Source organism: Saccopteryx bilineata, chromosome 9, assembly GCF_036850765.1.
Source record: "Saccopteryx bilineata isolate mSacBil1 chromosome 9, mSacBil1_pri_phased_curated, whole genome shotgun sequence".
In the NCBI taxonomy this organism is placed as follows: domain Eukaryota; kingdom Metazoa; phylum Chordata; class Mammalia; order Chiroptera; family Emballonuridae; genus Saccopteryx; species Saccopteryx bilineata.
The window spans coordinates 36,658,953-36,680,401 of record NC_089498.1 but is presented as its reverse complement, the minus strand read 5'-3'; the positions used below and the strand labels follow the sequence as shown (position 1 = coordinate 36,680,401).

General features: G+C 52.3%; 1 protein-coding gene across 1 annotated transcript in view; it reads left to right on the top strand.

The window, feature by feature from the left end:
- Nucleotides 1–233: 233 nt before the first annotated feature.
- GPI (glucose-6-phosphate isomerase) overlaps nt 234–21,449 on the top strand; it is a 34,209-nt gene continuing 12,993 nt past the window's right edge. The window contains exons 1-9 of the mRNA XM_066242135.1: nt 234–445; nt 1,397–1,487; nt 1,804–1,872; nt 3,312–3,431; nt 11,112–11,195; nt 11,326–11,472; nt 12,233–12,304; nt 13,355–13,399; nt 14,885–14,938. Coding sequence (XP_066098232.1) covers nt 324–445; nt 1,397–1,487; nt 1,804–1,872; nt 3,312–3,431; nt 11,112–11,195; nt 11,326–11,472; nt 12,233–12,304; nt 13,355–13,399; nt 14,885–14,938 — 804 coding nt within the window. The 5' untranslated portion in view covers nt 234–323. The remainder of the gene's footprint in view (nt 446–1,396; nt 1,488–1,803; nt 1,873–3,311; nt 3,432–11,111; nt 11,196–11,325; nt 11,473–12,232; nt 12,305–13,354; nt 13,400–14,884; nt 14,939–21,449) is intronic.

The following is a 21,449-nucleotide window of genomic DNA, read 5'->3' as shown; positions in this document are numbered from 1 at the left end:
TGGGCACAGAGAGATCGGCCTCTGTCGTCGTCGTCCGTCCCTCCCCCCCCCCCCCCCAGTCACGTGCAGGCTGAGGTCGCAGAGGGGCAGCACAACTGGTGGCTGGCGGTCCATTGCAGGAAGAGCAGCGAAGGCCCTAGAGCTGGGCTGCTACAAGGTCGGCCCGCGGGCGCTGAGGGCGGGGTCGGGAGGGTGGGGCGGGGCTGGGCGCCTGCGCCATAAAGACAGCTAGCGGCGCAGGGACCGTGCTTTGCGTGCCGCCAGCGCCAGCGCTAGTTCTTCCTCCGCCCACGTCCCTGTCTGTGCAGCCTGCTGGTCTCGCCATGGCCGCGCTCACCAACAATCCAGAGTTCCAGAAGCTGCAGGAATGGCACCGCCAGCACAGCGCTGAACTCAACTTGCGCCGCCTTTTCGAAGGGGACAAAGAACGCTTTAACCACTTCAGGTGCGCGCGGGGCCACAAGCGGGCGGGATGTGCAGGCCAGGATCGGGACGCGTCGGGCCGCAGCGCACGGGCTCAGGGTGTGCAGGACCGGGGATCGAGACCAGGCCGCACTTCGTCCTTGACGCCTCCTTGAGGCAGGTTCCCCCGGCGCTCGCTGGAGGTCCCAGGCTTGCTTAGTCATGAGAAGTGGGCCCTTCCACGACTCCCCTTCCACAGGGACGTGACTCTCCCCTTCCTCCTGTCCCCACCCTCCATCCCCCGCGGTTTGAGAAGGGACTCCTTCCGCTGTTGTGCGGGGGAGCCTGCAGTGTCAGCGAGGCCCCCTCCCTCCCACCCGCTCCCAGCAGAGAATGGGCTTGGGAACGTCTTTAGGGTGCGGTTAGGGTAGAGCAGGCCCGGGGGATCGCGGGGAGCCTGGTGGAAGGGTGGAGATGTGGCGATATGATTCCTGCGGAGGAGACTAGGTCAAGGAGACTTGTGAAGGACCGGGAAATGGAAAGGAGTCTTTGGGGTAGGATGGGGCCGAGCGTGCTTTCGCGCAGGTGTGTTAGGGAGGTGGTCTGTGGCCGAGGGCTGTAAGTCCCAATGGCCAGCCCTGTCTTCTGGGTCCCTGAGTAAGCTGAGTCACAGAGTGGAAGCTCCGGGAGGGGCTGGTCACTCCCTGAGCTGGAGAGGAGCAGTGAGTGTGCATCTAGCTCTCGGTTACCCAGGGACTGCATTTGCGTTCAGAGGGTGGCCCTATTTACTGTGCTGCTGTTGCTGCTGCTGCTGCTGCTGCAGGTCAGCCTGGTGGGCAGGCAGGTGACAGACGCCACCACAGTGATGGACAGCTGAGATCTGTTTGGGGTGTGGCACAAGAAGGGTGTTTTTTCTGGGTGCAGCTCTGGTCAGGGAGCAGGCTGGGAGAAGGGGCCTAGGACGTGGTCAGTGGCTTCTGCTATTTTTCTGCAGTTTGACACTCAACACCAACCATGGGCGTATTCTGGTGGATTACTCCAAGAACCTTGTGACGGAGGGTGTGATGCAGATGCTGGTGAACCTGGTAATGTTCTGCTGTGGGAGTCTTGACCTATGACCCACGGTGTGGTGGGCAAGCAGGGCTCCTGGGAGCCCCACATCCTTGAGCATTTTTACTTCTCTCAGTGGACCTCAGGGACTATGTATGTGCCAATGCAGGGCGCTGGGCTCCTGGATTGGGCTTAGATTCTGAGCACACCCTTCCCAGGCAGTGGGGGAGGGTGCCAGGCTGCGGCCATCTGTCAGGCCCTCCAAAGGCTGCACCACACCTTGTGTTTGTGGTCTTGAACCCTTGGTGACAATTGCGGGTGGGACCAGGCCTTAGTGTCTTCTCTTTGCAGGCCAAATCCAGGGGAGTGGAAGCGGCCCGGGACCGCATGTTCAAGGGCGAGAAAATCAACTTCACCGAGGTAAGCAGACATAGTGGGCACCAGATTTCTCAGGTCCACCAGGGCCTCTTCCTTCCCTCTGGAGTTCATCTGACAGTTAGCCTCACTGTGTCTTCACCCCTCCTCTTAGGCAACATTTTTGCTTAACGAGGCGAGGCGCCTGAAGACCTATTTCCTCCAGCTAGTTGCCCAGCTTCGGGGTGTGTCTTCCCCAAGACCGATGGTCTGGGTCTGGTAGCGTGGAGTGACTGGCTCCTCCTGTCTGTGAAGTGAGAGCAGATCTCAAGTGTGCAAGGCCTGCTTGGAGAACTTAATTCTACTCTAGCTTTGCTACAAGTTTTATTAATGAGAAGAAGGATCTTATGTCAAAAGATCAACCTCCTTAGTGGTAGGAGTCAATAAAAAGTAGTGGTAAGGCCAGGCTTTGTGGCCCCTGTTGCTGAATTGCTGTGGAAGCTTGTGGACATAAGAATCACTGAGCATTTAGAGGCCGGACCTAAAGATGTTAATCTCCCTTTTACACCTGAGGAACCTGAGGCTCAGAGGTCAAGTCGCTTATCCAAGAGACCATATCTATAAGAGGCAGAGCCAGGATTCAAACAACCTTGTCTTGCACTGCTAGGCTAGGCTGAGAGGGGCTGCAATCAAGGAGGGCTTCCTGGAGAGGTACATTTTCCTCTCAAATGTGGGACAGGAGTGGGGTCTGGCAGGGTAGCATGAAGTCCTCCACCTTAGTGAGCCTCTCGCTAGGTTGGAGTCCAGCGACCATCTCTTCCCTGCCTACCTGATGTCTTTAGATCTATTTCCTTCAAGGACTCCTCTGCTGGTTTCAGCTTGATGAGACTGTTGCTCTTACATGACAAGGCCAGCTGCCTGGCATCCACCACAGGCTTAGGGTCTGTTTTGTTTCTGGCAGTTGGTATTATGGGCCACTTGGTGAGGAAAGCGTGACATCTGTGTTTTGCTTTACATTCATAGGGCTGGGAGCACTTTTCAAAAGATGCCAACACCATATGCTCTCATCAGGAAGACGAAACGACTTTAAGCTTAATGAGCCCTAGTTCTCTGAAGCCGTTCTTGTCTCTGACCTGTGTTGTCACCACTTTCCACCTTTGCTGACTGTGTTCCTCTTTCCTTGGCTTTTTCATAGCCTGACACCATGAACACCTGTGGGCCCTTAGGGCCTATACTAAGCTTGTTCCAGTCTCCATCCCCTTGTGACCGTCTGCAGCACATAAGGGGGTGGCACATGCCTTGCCTTCCCTCGGGGTCCTGGGGTAGCCCCTACTTCCATAGCACACAGTGGGTTCTCAGTATGAGCCCCACGGACAAAGACCTCAGAGCCTGCATGTCCAGCGGCTAGGAAGTCGACTGACTTTCAGGGCCACACTGCACCATGCCCAGCTGGGGGTGTGGCTACCCTGGGGAGGGGATCTTCTCACTCTGATTCTTGTCCCCAGAATCGAGCAGTGCTGCATGTGGCCCTGCGCAACCGGTCAAATACGCCCATTACGGTGGATGGTAAGGATGTGATGCCAGAGGTCAACAGGGTCCTGGAGAAGATGAAGTCTTTCTGCCAGGTGAGCAGCTGTTGGGCTGGGTTTGCCTTTAGCTGTATGTGTCATGTATTTGGGAGTTCGGGAGCCCTGATGGGCCATCCCTCCACTCTCCTTGGAGAAGACTCAAGCCCTCACTACAGCCCAAGGCAGGGGCGGTCTGTCTGATCACTGGCCCTTGGGAGCTCGGCTAAGGCACGTATTTCCTGGCCCTGTTTTGAGGGAACCCACCACTGGCAGCAGTGGAGCAGCTTCCTTCCTGAGCTGTAGACAGCTGAGGGCTCATGGGCAAACTGGCCAGTGGCTGAGATCTGAAAAGAAAAGTGAGGCCCCATTGTTCGGGATTTAGGGCGCCATGAGGGGTGACAGAGGCCGAGGTCATGGCGGTCGCTTCGGTTCCAGGGGAGGCCCAGGAGGAGGGTTCAGAAAATTAAAAAAAAAAAAGAAAAAAAAAGAAAAGTGAGGCCCTGAGGGATGGGGGAGTGGGGAGGAGACTTGCTTTTTCTAATCTCTTTAGTCATATATGCCCTTATTGCCTAGCCTAGAACTAAGTAAAATAAATGTTTTAAAATTTCTTTCACCACACCCCCAAACAATTCTCCGAAGGCTTCCTATGCACGTACTAGGATATGCGTGTACTATCATATCTGTTGTCTCCTCTTTAAAGTGTATATATACCCAAGCGTGAACACACAGAGAGAGAGAGGTTCACTTTTATCTACAATGCAGCTTATTTGTACTTACAAATATGTAAGAGATGTTCCTCCGTATGTCAGCCTCAGTGCACATAACTCTTCATGAGTGGGGCTGTAGGGGTGGAGCCTCAGAGACCAACTAGAGATTTCACCACATCAATGCTGTGGCCTCAGTCTTTCCCAGTGGATGGCAGGGTTTTTTTTTTTAAAGATTTTATTTATTGATTTTTAGATAGAGGAAAGAGAAAGAGAGAAAGGGGAGGGAGGAGGAGCAGGAAGTATCAACTCACAGTTGCTGCTTATATGTGCCTTGACTGGGCAAGCCCGGGGTTTCAATCCGGTGACCTCAGCATTCCAGGTCGATGCTTTATCCACTGCACCACCACAGGTCAGGTGGCAGACATTCTTAAGCCTGGAGTATAAAGGTGATATCTGTGGGCTGGTTTGTCTGTGGGCGTGTGCACATCTTTTATGTGTGCTCTGGGAGTGATAATCTGGGCTCTGGTCCACTTGTACCTGAAAACAGTGGCCCTCATGGGGCTGGTCAAAGTCTGGTTGCTTTGGCTCTGAGCCATTTTCAGACCTGAAACGACAGGAGGTGATCTGGGCATCAATCTTAGAGGCCTGGCAGCTGAATGAGTAGTATTTCCCGGAGTGAAGAAGGACAGAAATAAGGTTTCCAGAATGTTCCTTAACAGTGATTGGTATATGAGATGGCCCCCGGGTGTGAGGAAGGACATTTCCAGCCATCTGCTCTGAGTGGCAGAGCTGACATGCCTGGGAAGCCTGCTGCTCTGCGTGATCAGCCGTTGTGTACTCAGGCATGCCATGTGGAGAGTGTGCCACTGGCTGTCTGGGGAGCTGCTTCCAGGAAAGCCCTCCCTTCCAGCTAGCTGGCTGCTGGAGTCCCCGATTCAGACTGGTGGGGTATTTATAGTATAAAAAAGCTGCTGAATGGATGTAATTCCATGGTCGACGAACACTCTCTATGGCTTTGCTCTTAAAAGTTCACTGAGATTGGGTGGGAGTTTGCCATGACCTTAATTATAGTAGCACAAACTGAAAAAGCCTGAGTTCGTTTATCAGAGAGGACTGGTCCGTAAAATCAGTGTATGTTCGTATAGTATAGGAATTGGGAAACATTACGAATTAGGGAGCTACGGTTGCATTGACTCATGCTGTTCAGGATATACTATGAAGTTAAAAAAGGAAGTACAGAATTGACATGTGTCATAAAATACCACCTGGTCAGTGAAAGAGTGCATATAGTTACATTAAACATTCTTCTCTGAGATGCTTTATTATAATAAAACTTTAATAGTGAGATTGAGAGTTGAGAAGATGTGCAGCTTATTTCCTTTCTGCATTGATGGGAAATTTTCCGTAAGTTGAATATTATTTAAAGCAAAAATAAAAGTTGCTAGATCTTCAAATTATTCTGGAGTTTAGCAACTAACAACAACAACCAAAATCTCTGAGGATCAGGAATTTGCAGTGTCTCTGCTGGCTGGTTCTGCCTCAGATCTCATCAAGTTGTAGTCAAGATGTTGGCCCTGGGTGACACCTGTTTAAAGGCTATTGGGTGGCCCTGGCCGGTTGGCTCAGTGGTAGAGCGTCGGCCTGGCGTGCAGGAGTCCCAGGTTCGATTCTTGGCCAGGGCACACAGGAGAAGCGCTCATCTGCTTCACCCCTCCCCCTCTCCTTCCTTTCTGTCTCTCTCTTCTTCTACCGCAGCCAAGGCCCCACTGGAGCAAAGTTGGCCCGGGCACTGAGAATGGCTCTGTGGCCTCTGCCTCAGGCGCTAGAATGGCTCTGGTTGCAACAGAGCAATGCCCCAGATGGGCAGAGCATCGCCCCCTGGTGGGCATGCCGGGTGGATCCCGGTCAGGCGCATGCAGGAGTCTGACTGCCTCCCCGTTTCCAACTTCAGAAAAATACAAAAAATAAGAAAAGAATTGATGTTTCTCATCTCTCCCTTCTTGTCTGTCCCTATCTGTTCCTCTCTCTTAAATCTCAAAAATAAATAAATTAATTAATTAAAGGCTATTGGGCCTGACCTGTGGTGACACAGTGGATATGGCGTCGACCTGGAATGCTGAGGACATTGGTTCAAAACCCTGGGCTTGCCTGGTCAAAGTATATACAAGAAGCAACTACTATGAGTTAAAGCTTCCCAATCCTCCCCCCACTGTTATTCTTTCTCCTGTCCCTAAAGTCAATAAGTAAAATCTTAAAAAAAAAAAAGCCTTGACGGGTGGGGGTGGGGGTGGGCGCTGCAGGATCTGCTTCCAAGTGGCTCACAACCAATTAGTGCTGGTTTTTGAGAGCCTTCAGTTCCTCACCAGGTAGACCTCTCCACAGACTATTTGTATGTCCTCATGACAAGGCAGCTTATTGTCCCCAGTCGGAGTGATCCACAGTGACTCAAGGTCTTTTATGAGCTAGCATCAGAAATTAGTCTTTGATTTCTGTGGTACCCTGTTGGTTTAAAGGTCAGTTCTGATCAGAGTGGGAGAGGACTACATACAGACATGAATGCCAGGTGGCAAGTCTCATGGGGAACCATCATGGAGTCGGCTACCATAGTCTGCCCTCTGGCTCCCAGTGATTCGTCGTGGTCCTTCCATATGCAGAATATCCCCACTCACCTTCTCCTAATGCAGGGGTCGGGAACCTATGGCTCGCGAGCCAGATGTGGCTCTTTTGATGGCTGCATCTGGCTCGCAGACAAATCATAAATAAAAAAATAACGTTAAAAATATAAAACATTTTCATGTATTACAATCCATTCATTTCCTACTGCTCATGTTCATGGTTGCGGGTGGCTGGAGCCAATCACAGCTGTCCTCCGGGACAACACCAAATTTTTATTGGATAATGCGTAAGGTACACAGGTCATTGTATGGCTCTCATGGAATTACATTTTAAAATATGTGGCGTTCATGGCTCTCTCAGCCAAAAAGGTTCCTGACCCCTGTCTTAAGGTGATATCGTGTTATAGTATCAGTTCAAAGTCAAGAACCTCATCATCTAAATTAGGTACAGATGTAATAATAATACTTGTATTTCTTTTAATACAACTTACAGTTCCTTTTGACCTGGAGACATGTAAATTAAAGAGACAAGTTATTTACCCCCTCACACCCCACATACAACAGTGAGATGAGCATAGGATAGCTGACAGGATAATTCTTTTACAAAAAGAGGGAGAAATGGGAAGCACACAAAGGCCATTGATCCAAAGCAATTCTGAAATCCAGCATGATACAGTTACTGGGTTAGTCCTCAAGGCTTGGGAGTCATTCCTTAGGGCTTTGGCTTTGCCTTCATTCATCCCTTTTATATGAGAGGCATTTTGTTTGCAACTGCAGTGTTCTCAGCCTGCTTACTGTTGGTAGAAACATGGGAATCTAAAGGGTTCTTTTCCCTTTGTACCTTCTCTGTTTCTTTTAGTCCAAGCTGGTGGTGTTTCTTCTGACAATTCAGTTTTCCTAGAAACTTTGTGGGTCTTCTATGAAGCTTATTGGGATGGTGGATTCACTCCATTAGACAAAAGCAATACCATGTTGGTTCAAAACCCTGGCTTGCCTGGTTAAGGCACATATGGGAGTTGAAGCTTCCTGCTCCTCCCCCTTCTCTCTCTCTCTCTCTCTCTCTCTCTCTCTTTCTCTCTCTCTCTCTCTCACCTCTCCTCTCTAAAATGAATAAATAATTAAAAAAAAAAAAAAGCAATACCATGTTTCTTCAAGATAAGTCCTTTACTACCATTGCTTCAGAGGCAGTGCTTTTGAGTTTCTTAGAAGCCTTATCTTTGACCAAAAGGTTCTCTATATTATGACCAATAGAGACAGCCAGGAAGGGAGAGAGATGAGAAGAATCAATTCTTCGTTGAGGCACCTTAGTTGTTCATTGATTGCTTTCTCTTATATGCCTTGACTAGGGGGCTACAGCAGAGCTAGCAACCCCTTGCTCAAGTCAGTGACCTTAGGCTTCAAGCCTGTGACCTTTGAGCTCAAGCCAGCTACCGTGGGGTCATGTCTATGATCCCACGCTCAAGTCAGCAACCCCGTGCTCAAGCTGGTGAGCCTGCACTCTACTCAGATGAGCCCACACTCAAGCTGGCAACCTTGGGGTTTTGAACCTGGGTCCTCTGTGTCCCAGTTCAATGTTCTGTCCTCTGTGCCACCGCCTGGTCAGGCTCTCTGATATCTTAACAATGAGTTTTATAGCTACACTCTTGCCTTTCTTTTTATACTATGCTTTTGTAACAGTGCCTTGCATTTGGTCTTTGCCAAAGAGCCATCTCTTCATTTTAGCATCAATTGTTTCCTAGAGAGGCTAGAAATTTTCAAACCCAATAATTCCTGGCTTCTTTTTGTTTAAATGTTGTTGTTTTTTTCTTTTATGTGCGGGGAGAGATAGACAGACTCCCACATGTGCTCCTACTAGGATCCACCGAGTGACACCATCTAGAGCCAGTGCTCTGCCCATCTGGGGGCCGATGCTAATAAACGAGCTATTTTTAGCTTCTGAGGTAGAGGCTCCACAGAGCCATCCTTAGTGCCCAAGGCCAACATGGTTGAATCTATCAAGCCATGGCTACAGGAAGGGAAGAGAGAGAGTGAGAGAAGGGGGAGGAGGGGAGAAGCAGGTGGGAACCTCTCCTGTGTGCCCTGACTGGGAATTGAACCTGGGACATCGACACACTGGGCCGATGCTCTACTGCTGAACATACTGGCCAGGGCCAGTGTTTTTCCTTTAGCTTATTTTTCTCCTCTTATATTTTAACTATAACCACAAAAAATCCAGGCAGTTCCTTTAATACAGTGACACTCTGTAGCTACATCATCTAGATTGTTGTAAATAGATATATCTTTTACTTTCCCTGTTAATACAGGAAACAGTGTTGTTAAACGTTCTGTCACTACATAACAAGGTTTCTGTTCCCTCCAATTTCCAATAATGTTTTCCTCCCTTTTCTTCAAATCTGTATTAGCAGCCTCTGAGGACCATTAGACTTTGGCTAACAGTCGCTCCGTGGTTTTTCAGGCTTTCACTAACTCTCCTCCAGGTTCTTTTGTTTGGTTTGGTTTTTCCTCTTTTCAAGGTTCTTTTAGCATTTGCCCACAAAGTTTTGGATTTGTTATGGCAATATCCTACTTTGGTAGAGATTTTTGGTACCAAAATCTGCATTAGTTATTTATCGTTATATAACAAATTATACCCAAATGTGGCTTAAAACAGCAATAAACATTTATCTCACATAATTTCTTTCTCATTTTTTCTTCTTTTTTTGAGAGGAGGGGAGATAGAGAGACAGACTCCCACATGTGCCCTGGCTGGGATCCACCCGGCCATCCATCTGGGTTGCTCAAATCAGCAGAACTATCCTCAGCACTCGAGGCCGACACTCAAACCAGTTGAACCACTGGCTGCGAGAGGAGAAGGAGAGGAAGGGAAGAGGGAGGGAGAGAAGCAGATGGTCGTTCCTCATGTGTGTGTGCCCTGACCAGGAATCAAACCTGGGACATCTGCACCCTGGGCTGATGCTCTATCCATTGAGCAAACCAGCCAGGGCTACATAGTTTCTAGGGGTCAGAAATTATGAAGTGGTCTTGGTTTGGGGTGTTTCTTGAGGTTGTGGTCAAGATGTTTGCAAAGCTGCAGTTGTCTGCATATTTGGTGGGTTCTGAAGGATCTTCTTCCATGGTGGTTCCCACTCCAGATGGTGAATTGGCCCTGGCTGTCAGAAGAACACCTCAGTTCTTTTTTTTCTTTTTTTTTTTTTACAGAGACACAGAGAGAATCAGAGAGAGTCAGAGATAGGGACAGACAGACAGGAACGGAGAGAGACGAGAAGCATCAATCATCAGTTTTTCGTTGCGACACCTTAGTTGTTCGTTGATTGCTTTCTCATATGTGCCTTGACCGCGAGCCTTCAGCAGACCAAGTAACCCCTTGCTCGAGCCAGCGACCTTGTGTCCAAGCTGGTGAGCTTTGCTCAAACCAGATGAGCCTGTGCTCAAGCTGGCAACCTTGGGGTCTTGAACCTGGGTCCTCTGCATCCCAGTCCGACGCTCTATCCACTGCGCCACTGCCTGGTCAGGCTCACCTCAGTTCTTGACACATGGGCTTCTTCATGTGACCTTTATATGTCCTCACAGCATAGTAGATGGCTCCACCAAAAGTGACACAAGAGGTCAAGGCCGAACTTGCAACGTCTTTCCTGACCCAACTTCTGAAGTCATGCTCTCTCACGTTCACAGTCCCTAATGGGTGCACAGGTCAGCCCTGCTCAGTATGGGGCGCTGCCGGGATGTGTAAACCAGGAAGAAATCATCATTGGGGTCCATGTGGAGGTTGGCTGTGTGTCTAATCCTCCTTTTTCTGGTATGGACCAGTCACAGTAGTTGGCATTTTACATCTCTTGGTCTCTGATATATTGGGTGCTGAGAGTTTCAACAATATTACAGCGAGGTGGGAATGTCATCCCGCTTTGTTACTGATGAAATAGATGGGTATGAGTGTGACAGGGATCTGCCACTCAATGGCCCCTGTGGTTAGGACCGTGACATAAGGATACAGAAGTACTGTAGTGACTTTATTTTTGCAGCAGCAGCAGAGACAGAGAGAGGGACAGATAAGGACAGACAGACAGGAAGGGAGAAAGATAAGAATCATAAAGTCTTCGTTGTGGCACCTTAGTTGTTCATTGATTGCTTTCTCCTGTGTGCCTTGATCGGCGGGCTATAGCAGAGTGAGTGACCCCTTGCTGAACCCAGTGGCCTTGGGCTGAAGCTGGCAACCATGGGGTCATGTCTATGATTCCATGCTCAAGCCAGCGACTCCATGTGGTGAGCCCGCACTGAAGCCAGTGACCTCAGGGTTTCAAACCTGGGTCCTCTGCGTCTCAGTCTGACGTTCTATCCACTGCGCCACCGCCTGGTCAGGCATGGCAGCAGCTTATCCTCGGGGCTCTGGGCTGACCACATCTCTCACTCTATGCCAGAATGTCCGAAGCGGTGACTGGAAGGGGTACTCGGGCAAGCCCATCACAGACGTCATTAACATCGGCATCGGTGGCTCTGACCTGGTAAGGAGAGGATGGTCTTGGGGTGGGCTAAGGGTTCCCATCCAGGGCCTTGTTTTCTCCATGATGGGACCTGGCTGTCCCCCGCTCTTGGCCCTGAAATCTTGTTTTCTGATGCCGTGTCTCCCCACAGGGACCCCTCATGGTGACTGAAGCCCTTAAGCCGTATTCTGCAGGAGGTCCCAGGGTCTGGTTTGTCTCCAACATTGACGGGACCCACATTGCCAAAACCCTGGCCAGCCTGAATCCTGAGTCTTCCCTGTTCATCATCGCCTCCAAGGTACAGGCCTCAAACCCAGCCTTGCTCCTCTGTGTGTGATGGAGTGGGGGCGGGCGTGGGACTCTCCCCACCACTTCCGAGTTGTGCTTTGTGGATCGGGTCAGCCCAGCGGCCCTCAGACTCTGCCTTGTCTGGCAGCAAGCACTGTTTACCTGATGAAAGCCTGGACTGATCAGTTTGAGTCTTGGTCTTGAGGCCATACTCAACTCACTTTGTAGGATCTGTGCTCCAGGTGGACTGCTCTCATCCTTAGAGATCTGTCCCTAGGGTCTGCTCCTTTCTGATCCCTGAGCCATGCTTTTGTTTGTAAGCATTTGTTTGTTTTCATTTATGCTCTATTTATTCACATTAACGCACATAAAATACTAAGGATTCCATCTGGATTTGGAGATACAGCCAAGCCTGAGCCGAGGGGAGGTCCAGGTGTGGCCACAGCCCCCCTTCTGGAAGATACTCCGCTCTTTGACTTGTGGCAGGGATCGGGGGAAAGGAGATGGGTTGTGGCTCTTACTAGGGTTCCCCTCTCTCTGGTTTTGAAGTCCTGGAATCTCAGGATGACGCTGCTACATCCAGGCCCCTTTTAGCCACACACACAGACAGTCACTTACCGTGGCTTTGTGGACATGTGGGTGTAGGTTATGGGGAATCATGCACTGCTGCTTAGGACAATTGGGCACCCACATGCCTCTGCTGCTAAGCCCTGGCTCTAGGCTGCACAGACCCTGAGCTGGGGACCAACTGCTTCACTCTCTGGCTGCAGACCTTTACCACCCAGGAGACCATCACTAATGCGGAGACAGCGAAGGAGTGGCTTCTCCTGGCAGCCAAGGATGTGAGTGCTGCGTGGGCAGGGGGTGGTGGGCGGTGCATAGGTCAGGAAGGATGGGGGTGGGGGTGGGGTTGCCCATCCACCTGATGGCCGAACCTCGCCCTATAGCCCTATAGCTCTATTTGTGTAGTAGGAGGCAGGCTCTCTGGTGCCTGATCATTTTGTTTAAGACATTTGGCTTTGTCAGTCCTGAACAAACCAGATGCAGCAAACGTGGCTGAACCTGCTCTAATTAGCTAAAGGCCATTTCTTTTTTTTTTCTTGTTTTTTAAAAATTTTATTTATTGATTTTAGAACTAGAAGGAGAGAGAGAGAGAGAGAGAGAGAGAGAGAGAGAGAGAGAGAAACAGAAGCACCAGTCTGTTTCTGCATGTGCCCTGACCAGGGATCAAACCAGCAGCCTCTGTGCTTCAGGACGATGGTCTAACCAACTGACCTGTTGTGCCAGGACTGAGGGCTGTTTCTTTTTTTTAATTTTAGAGAGGAGTGGAGGCAGAGACAGACTCCTGCATGTGCCCCAACTGGGATCCACCCGGCAAGCCCACTAGGGCGATGATGCTCTGCCAATATGGGGCCCTCGCTCGGTTGCAACCAGAGCCATTTTTTAGCACATGAGGCAGAGGCCATGGAGCCAACCTCAGTGCCCAGGGCCAACTCACTCTAATCGAGCCTTGGCTATAGGAGGAGAGGAGAAGAGAGAGAGAGAGAGAGAGAAAGAGAAGTATGGGAGGGGGTGGAGAAGCAGATGGGCACTTTTCCTGTGTGCCCTGACCAGGAATCAAACCTGGGACTTCCACATATTGGGCCAACACTCTACCACTGAGCCAACTGGCCAGGGCCAAGGGCCCTTTCTTTAAGGCCCCTGGGCTTTGTATGCTGGTGAGGTAGGCTGAGTCAGCCAGCCTCTGACCTCTCGTCCTCTGGACCTTGAGGTGGGGCTTCTCCAACAGGCTCAGAACTGAGGATCTTGATTTCTTTAAGAGATGGGAGTGATCACTCCCTCGGGTGGTCGCCTGGGCTGGGTTCAGTGTAACTTGTCTCTGTCTCTTGCAGCCTTCAGCTGTTGCGAAGCACTTTGTTGCCCTGTCTACCAACACAGTAAGTGCCCTCGTGGGTCCCCAGACTACATCCCAGGGTGGACCCAGGCCACACAAGGACATGGCCTTTCAGAATACACACACCAAGATGTGGTTCACAGGTTCGGGGATCTTGGCTTGGCTGATGGGATGGAGGGGTTGTTACCCATGAGGGACATGGTCTACAAACTGTCCTTGTCCTTTTTTCCGACCTGGGCCGGTTCACCCCTCCTTAGGCAACCTGGTGGTCCCCCGCTCCCGGGAGGTCACCATATTGATGCCGAACTTAGTGCGGACACCCGATCGGCATAGCGCACTACAGCCCAGAACTCCTGGGCTCAAGCGATCCTCCCGCCTCAGCCTCCCGAGTAGCTGGGACTACAGGCATGTGCCACCACGCCCGGCGTCCTTGTCCTTTTTTGCATTCTCCCATCGAGTCTCTGCAGCTCCAGGGAGGGGTTTGCAGTCAGTGAGGTTGTGTCAACCCCATCCATCTCCCAGGCCTGTCTGATATTTAGAACACTCCATGCACAGGCCCTTTCTTGGCCTCTGCAACTCTGCTGCTGGCCTCTCCCCAAATGGGAATGCTGGCCAGGGCCGAGGATCGCCTCCCAATTCTTACATAAGGATGTTGGCCCCAACGAAGGGATGTAACTTTTTGCCCACTGATTGCCCGGACTAGAACGCCTGCCTGCTAGCCCTCACAGTTGGCCTGGTTGGAGGTTGTGCGAGGTAGGGTGGGGGTCGGGCTCCAGGAGTAACAACCACCGCAAACTTGGCGAGCACTTCTGTGCGGTGGGCTTTGTTCTGGGCTGTGTCAGAGTTGGAACCATACCTAGGTCTTCCTCACTGCTCCTTCCCACCCCTTTTCTGCCTCCACTGCTGGCCTGCCCATCGGCGGAGGTCGGCAGCCATCTTTAGGCTGGCTAACCCAGTCCCACTATCTGGCTCCTGTAGGCGGAGCTCAGACTGGGTAGTAGGGCGTCGCTGCCTGGGGGATTGGAGCACCGAAGAGTAGCACTGATCACCCCTGACGGTTTCCTGGGGCAGAGTCACCATCTCAGGGTTTGGAAAGGCTGGGCCGGTGTCCTGGCTGTGTGGCACCTGACCTGGCAGGTGCCCCCACCAGTCCTAGGTTCAGTCTCCCAGGCATCCTGGGGGGTCAGCCTCTGGCGCCCCGACAGGTAGAAGGACGTGGGTCTTACCAGAGCAGTGTGCGGGCCAGGTCCTCGAGCTGGGCGTGCAGCCCCCTCAGCAGGAAGGCTTCACAGGTGCTAGGCCACAGGTGTGCTGGATTTGAGCTGGCCCAGTGTCCAGCTCTGGGGGTGGGCGGCTCTTGGTCCCTGTCCTGGACTCCTGAGCTGTTCCAGCCCTGCCCCATCTGGGGCTCTGCAGAAGGTGGGGGTGCTCCGACAGCTCCCGTCGCTAACTCCTCGTACCCTGGAGCTCCTGTTCTTGTCAGCTCACACGTGCTTCCTTCTCGCCCTCTCCTTCTGCCCCTTTTCAGGCCAAAGTGAAGGAGTTCGGAATTGACCCTCACAACATGTTCGAGTTCTGGGATGTAAGTAAAGGCACTTCCTTCCTGGGTTAGTTTTGTGTCCTTTGCTAAGTCATGACCATTGAGCCACAGATCAGGGGCCCATGGAGTCAGGTTCCCAGTTATTGAGCACCTGCTGCATCCCTGGCTTTGAGGAAAGCCAGGAGACCCTCAGAGAGGCCTGTAGGGCAGGAGCAGCCCAGTCAGGATGAGGGCTCCGCTTCCACCAAGGGTGGGCCGAGCTCGCAGGGCTAGGGTGACACTCCCCTCGGTGTCTGCCAGCAGCGCCCCTCCACCCCCAGCTAGGGGGTAACTGGAGCCACCCCTGCACTCCTCACGAAGCTGAGCTTGTGAGTTATTCTCAGTGGTGACCTTTCCTGAGAACTACAGCCACAGTCTGAAAAGGCCAGGGGGCAGGAGACAGGAAGGGGGTGTGACCAGGCAGGGCTGGAAAGATGCAGCGGGAGGGCAGCAGAGAGGAGGCACCAGGCCCGGAGCCTGGGTAGGGCCTTGCCAGCAGCAAGCAGAGCAGACCTTGGCCGAGTGGCCGAGCTGCAGGCCATTCTAGTGACAGGTATTCACATAGACTCGTCTTTACTGGAGCCACAGCTGGCGCCCGGCAGTGGGCAGGAGCTTCCCCTGCAGATGGCCTGAGTGCAGGGTGTGGTGTGAGAAGGGCTCTGGCTGTGGAGTGCAGGGGAGGCTCGGGTGCAGGGACACAGTGCAGGGTGTGGTGTGAGAAGGGCTCTGGCTGCGGAGTGCAGGGGAGGCTCGGGTGCAGGGACACAGTGCAGGGTGTGGTGTGAGAAGGGCTCTGGCTGTGGAGTGCAGGGGAGGCTCGGGTGCAGGGACACAGTGCAGGGTGTGGTGTGAGAAGGGCTCTGGCTGTGGAGTGCAGTGGAGGCTCGGGTGCAGGGACACAGTGCAGGGTGTGGTGTGAGAAGGGCTCTGGCTGCGGAGTGCAGGGGAGGCTCGGGTTCAGGGACACAGTGCAGGGTGTGGTGTGAGAAGGGCTCTGGCTGTGGAGTGCAGTGGAGGCTCGGGTGCAGGGACACAGTGCAGGGTGTGGTGTGGGTGCTGTGAGTGCAGTGCGCGTGACCATGGCAGGCGCGCCAAGTACGGCTTCATCCCTCTGGGGCTGTTTCTAGGCCTTTCAACTGGAAGCTCTTTGCATGGTGGCAGCATCCACAAATGCAACATCTTGAAGTTCTAAGGGCCTTGGAGTCTGGGAAAGAATTAAGCCGTAAGGCATCTATTATGTGTAATGAGTTAACTTCTTTCTAGGGTAGACTGGTTATGTACCATCCTTGGCATAAGTGCAAAGGCACTCAAATAATTTTCTGCATCCACTGGTTCAGATGAGGAGCCCCGGTCAAGAGAGACTGCGCAGCTTCTAATAAACGCTGCACGCTCGGTCAAGGAGGGGAGGCACCTTCCACCTCCTCCCTGGGGTCTGGAGCCTGAGCAACTGGTGCTCAGGGACATGTGGGTGCAGCTGCTCTCCACGGAGCCCAGCAGAGTGGGCTGCTGTCCCAAGCTGGGTTTTCAGTGCCCGTAACTACCCAGCGGACAGAGATGAGTTGGGATGTGGCTTAGGGAGAGGCCTGTGTCTCCCAGGTAAGGCCTAGGAGTGACACTTGGCCACAGGAACATGGGGCTGGGGTTGGCTAGTGAGGCCTGAGTGGCTAGGCACAGTGGAGGTTGCCTGAGCCAGGCCAGACAGACCACATGCCACAGTAGCTGGGGGAGGCACCTGCCTGGTTCACCAAATGTATATAATGCCGAATTGAGACGTTGCCATCTGAGGAGCCAGGAACAGGGACAGGTGAGCTTCTGGAGTTAGGGCATCCCAGGTGAGGCAGAGGAGTCAGGACAGACGTAGGGATAGTGTATTGGCTCTGAGGTAAGATTGGAAGGGTCCGGCCTGGCAGAGGTACGTACAGTGGTGAGGCCCAGTCTATTGAGGTCGGTCATGGGGCAGCTGTGTATGTTGCGATCAGGCAGCGGTGTGACAGTGAATCGTGGGCTGTCCCAGGGCTCAGCCAGCCAGCACACACTGAAGAGCTAATTTTACCTGGTGGGATCTGAAAAGGAACAAGGACAGGTAAAGGTGAGTTCTAGAAGGTGCCAGGACAGGTAAAGGTATAGGTGAGGTCTCTGAATTCTGGAGGAGACCCAGGTAATTAGAGATGTTTCTATCAAGTGAGGTCTGAGGATCCAAAGCCACATACAGGTACTTAAACCTGAATCTGTGAGCTGAGATTTAGGTCTGTGGCATGGGGCAGGTACATACATTGGGGGTCTCTGATCAGTTCTGAGAAGTCAGCATCGAGTCGTGAGTGGCTGACCACTCCCATGAGGTGATTAGAACTCAGGATATGACAAGTGTAGGTAAGTCCCCGAGCCAGGTCAGCCACCTGGCTCTCGGCATCCTGACCAGGTATGACGAGCAGAGCTCCAGGTGCCGCAGAGCCTCTGAGGGTCCATAACCAAGCCAAGGCGTGGCCTGTGGCATTGGGGTCTGGCTGGGGTGGGGTTTGAGGAGCCCACATGAGAGAGAGGTAGGAATGTACCTGATTATAAGAGGTAAGGACTTGGGAGTTGGGGCCGGTAAAGAGCAGACAGGTGAACCAACTGAGGAGCTACATCTGTAAGGTACAATCTCAGTGGCTCATGTTAGACAAGGGTCTAGAGACCCTTGTCTGCAGGGTATATCCGAGGGCCACATCACGTGGACACTGGTGCAGTGGGCCCTCACCAGGATTCTCTTGGGCCGAGGTGAGCAGCCAGGAATCTCCTTCTGAGGGAGGGGTCTGGTCAGGTTAGATGTGTACAGCAGTCTCCCATTAACCACAGGATGCGTTCCAGGACCTCCGGTGGGTGCCTGAAACCACGGATAGTACTGAACCCTAGAGACTGTGTTTTTTCCTATACGTACTTATCTGTGATAAAGTTTAATTTGCAAATTAGGAACAGTAAGAGACTAACAACAGTACTATAAGATTAATAACAATAAAATAGAGCAATTAGAACAATATAATGAGTTACGTGAATGTGGTCCCTCTCAAGATATTTTATTGTACGGTCCTTGCCCTTCCCAGTTTTTCCCTTCTTCGCAATTTCACGGGTAGAAGATTCATGCTTACTGTGGATCTTAGTAACCTCAGTGTGCCATTTTTTTCTTTCTATATTAAGTGGAGAACGTTCATCTTTTTACTGAAGGGAAGTACTTTATGGCTTCTCTTTGGCATGTCTGAATTACAGGCATCACTGTGCCTGCTCTTTGGGGCCATTATTAAGTAAGATAAAGGTTACTCGAACATAACTGTGGTGCCCACGACAGTCGTGCTAATAACCTAGAGGGCGACTAAGTGACTAATGGGCAGGGGCTGCCTGCAGTGTGGCCATGCTGGACAAAGAAAGGGATGATTCGCGTTCTGGGCAGGACGGAGCAGGATGGCGTGAGATTTCATTGCCCTACTCAGAACCGTGTGCGATTAAAAACTTGTAAATTGTTTATTTCTGGGATGTTCCATTTAATACTTTTGGACCATGATTGACTGTGGGTCACTGAAATTGCAAATAAGGGGTGACTGGAGTCTGTCTGAGGTCTCAGGAGCTGGAATCAGACAAAGTGTCTATGACTAGGTTTCTTACGAGGCCTGACAAGCCAAGGTAAGGCGTATTTAGATAGAACTGGGTCAGTCTAGTAAGGACGCTGGAGGTAGGCAGAACAGTACTGAGTCTGACAGGTGAAGGCTATGGTCAGGTCAAGGTCAGAACTATGTCCTTAGGTGATAGCTGGGTAGCCCTGGTGTTGCACAGAGGTACAGAGGTTGAGGGTCCTGGGTCCCTGGGGAAAAGACTGAACGGTGGAGCCAGGCAGAAGGATGGGGAAGGTTTGTGAATTCCAGGTCTGACTCAGGCATGTGGAGCAGGTCTGTCTGGTGAGGTTTGAGGAGTTGAGGTGAGATACACAGGTTAGTATTTTTGGGTCTTGAACAACTAATGCCTGAGCTGCTGAGGTCAGTCCCTGAGCTGTGTTCTACATCTGAGGAGCTGGAGGCAAGCACAGGTGGATGGAGCTGAGCGTTTCAGGTAATGTCTGGGAAACCAAGGGCAAGCAGAGGTAGGTTAACCTGAAAAGCCATGGCTAGCTTCATTCACTCAACTCTGTCTCACGGGTGAGCTCAGGCACAGGTGGGTAGAGCAGATGTGCAGGGGAGGCCTAAGGAACCAGTGTTCAGCTCATCTGGAAAGACGGCCTCAGATTATGAAGTGAAGACAGGTGGACAGAGCGAGGTCTCTCGGGTGAGCTCTAAGCAGCTGGGATTGGGTAAAGTGAATAGGTCTGGGGCTCCCAGGTAAGGTCAAGATAGGCAGGTGGAACTGCATCTCTCTGTCTTGTAGGGATGTCCTGTAAGGTTGAGGAATTGTGGGCAGGTACAGGTGTATGGAACTGAGTTTCTCAGGCAAGGTCTATGGAATCTGCATCTGGCCCAGGTTTGTGTCCGTGGGTCTGTCAGTGTCAGTGAAACACAGGTAGGTAGAGCGGGGTTTGTCAGGTTAGGTCTGTGGAGCCGGCATCAGGGCAAGTTCACACTTTGGGTCTGACAAGTGAAGTCTAAAAAGTCACAGCCTAGCTCAGGTAGGAACTGATTGCCTTCGACAGGATGTGAGCAGATAAGATGAGGCCCAGCCAGCCTTCCAGGTGCAGTCTGAGCAGCCAGGAGCAAGCACAGGTAGGTAGAACTGGCCCACCAGGTGTGTTCTGAGGAGCCAGGGTAACACGCAGGTAAAAAAAAGCTGCTCTGTGTGGTCTGAGGACCCAGCATCAAACACAGGAGCACTGTCTTTCAGGTGAGGTCTAGGACACAAGGTCAAGCATAGGTTGGCAAAGCTGGCCTGACCGGTGTGTTCTGGGGCCCAGTGTCAAGCATAGGTAGGTAGAACTGGCCTCCAGGCTGCTGTGTAAGTAGCCATGGTCATCTATAGGTAGAGCTGGCTCTATAGGTTCAGTCTGAGGAAGCACAGTCAAGCACAGGCAGGCGGAACTGGCTGCCAGATGTGGTTTGAGGACCTAGGGCCTAGCATGGGTGGGTAGAACTATCCCACGCAGTGTGGTCTGGAACCCAGGTCAAGCAAAGGCAGGCAGGCAGAGCTGGCCCGCTAGGTACAGTATGAGGAGCTATGGTTGTTTGCAGGTAGGTAGAGCTGGCTCACCAGATGTGGTTGGACAAGCCAGGGTCAAGCACAGGTAGGCAGAGCTGGCCTGCCAGGTGCTGTGTGAGGACCAGGATCAAGCACAGGTAGGTGGAGGTGGCCCACCAGGTGTGGTTTAAGGAGCCAAGGTAAAGCACATGTAGGCAAAGCCGGCATACTATGTACCAGTGTAAAGAGCCAGGGTCATTTACAGGTAGGTAGAGCTGGCTCACCAGATGTGGTTGGACAAGCCAGGCTTAAGCACAGGTAGGCAGAGGTGGCCTGCCAGATGTGGTCTGAGGAGCCAAGGTCAAGCACAGGTAGGCAGAGGTGGCCTGCCAGATGTGGTCTGAGGAGCCAAAGTCAAGCACAGGTAGGCAGAGGTGGCCTGCCAGATGTGGTCTGAGGAGCCAAGGTCAAGCACAGGTAGGCAGAGGTGGCGTGCCAGATGTGGTCTGAGGAGCCAAGGTCAAGCACAGGTAGGCAGAGGTGGCCTGCCAGATGTGGTCTGAGGAGCCAAGGTCAAGCACAGGTAGGTAGAGGTGGCCTGCCAGATGTGGTCTGAGGAGCCAAGGTCAAGCACAGGTAGGCAGAGGTGGCCTGCCAGATGTGGTCTGAGGAGCCAAGGTCAAGCACAGGTAGGCAGAGGTGGCCTGCCAGATGTGGTCTGAGGAGCCAAGGTCAAGCACAGGTAGGCAGAGGTGGCCTGCCAGATGTGGTCTGAGGAGCCAAGGTCAAGCACAGGTAGGCAGAGGTGGCCTGCCAGATGTGGTCTGAGGAGCCAAGGTCAAGCACAGGTAGGCAGAGGTGGCGTGCCAGATGTGGTCTGAGGAGCCAAGGTCGAGCCCACAGGTAGGCAGAGGTGGCCTGCCAGATGTGGCCTGAGGAGCCAAGGTCGAGCACAGGTAGGCAGAGGTGGCTTGCCAGATGTGGCCTGAGGAGCCAAGGTCGAGCACAGGTAGGCAGAGGTGGCCTGCCAGATGTGGTCTGAGGAGCCAAGGTTGAGCACAGGTAGGCAGAGCTGGTCTGCCAGGTGCCGTCTGAGGACTCAGGGTCAAGCACAGGTAGGTAGAACTGTCCTACCACATGTGGTCTGAGGAGCCAAGGTCAAGCAAAGGTAGGCAGAGGTGGCCTGCCAGATGTGGTCTGAGGAGCCAAGGTCGAGCACAGGTAGGTAGAGCTGGTCTGCCAGGTGCCGTCTGAGGACTCGGGGTCAAGCACAAGTAGGTAGAACTGTCCTACCACATGTGGTCTGAGGAGCCAAGGTCAAGCACAGGTAGGCATAGCTCACCTACCAGGTATGACCAGAGCAGCCAAGGTTAAGCACAGGTAG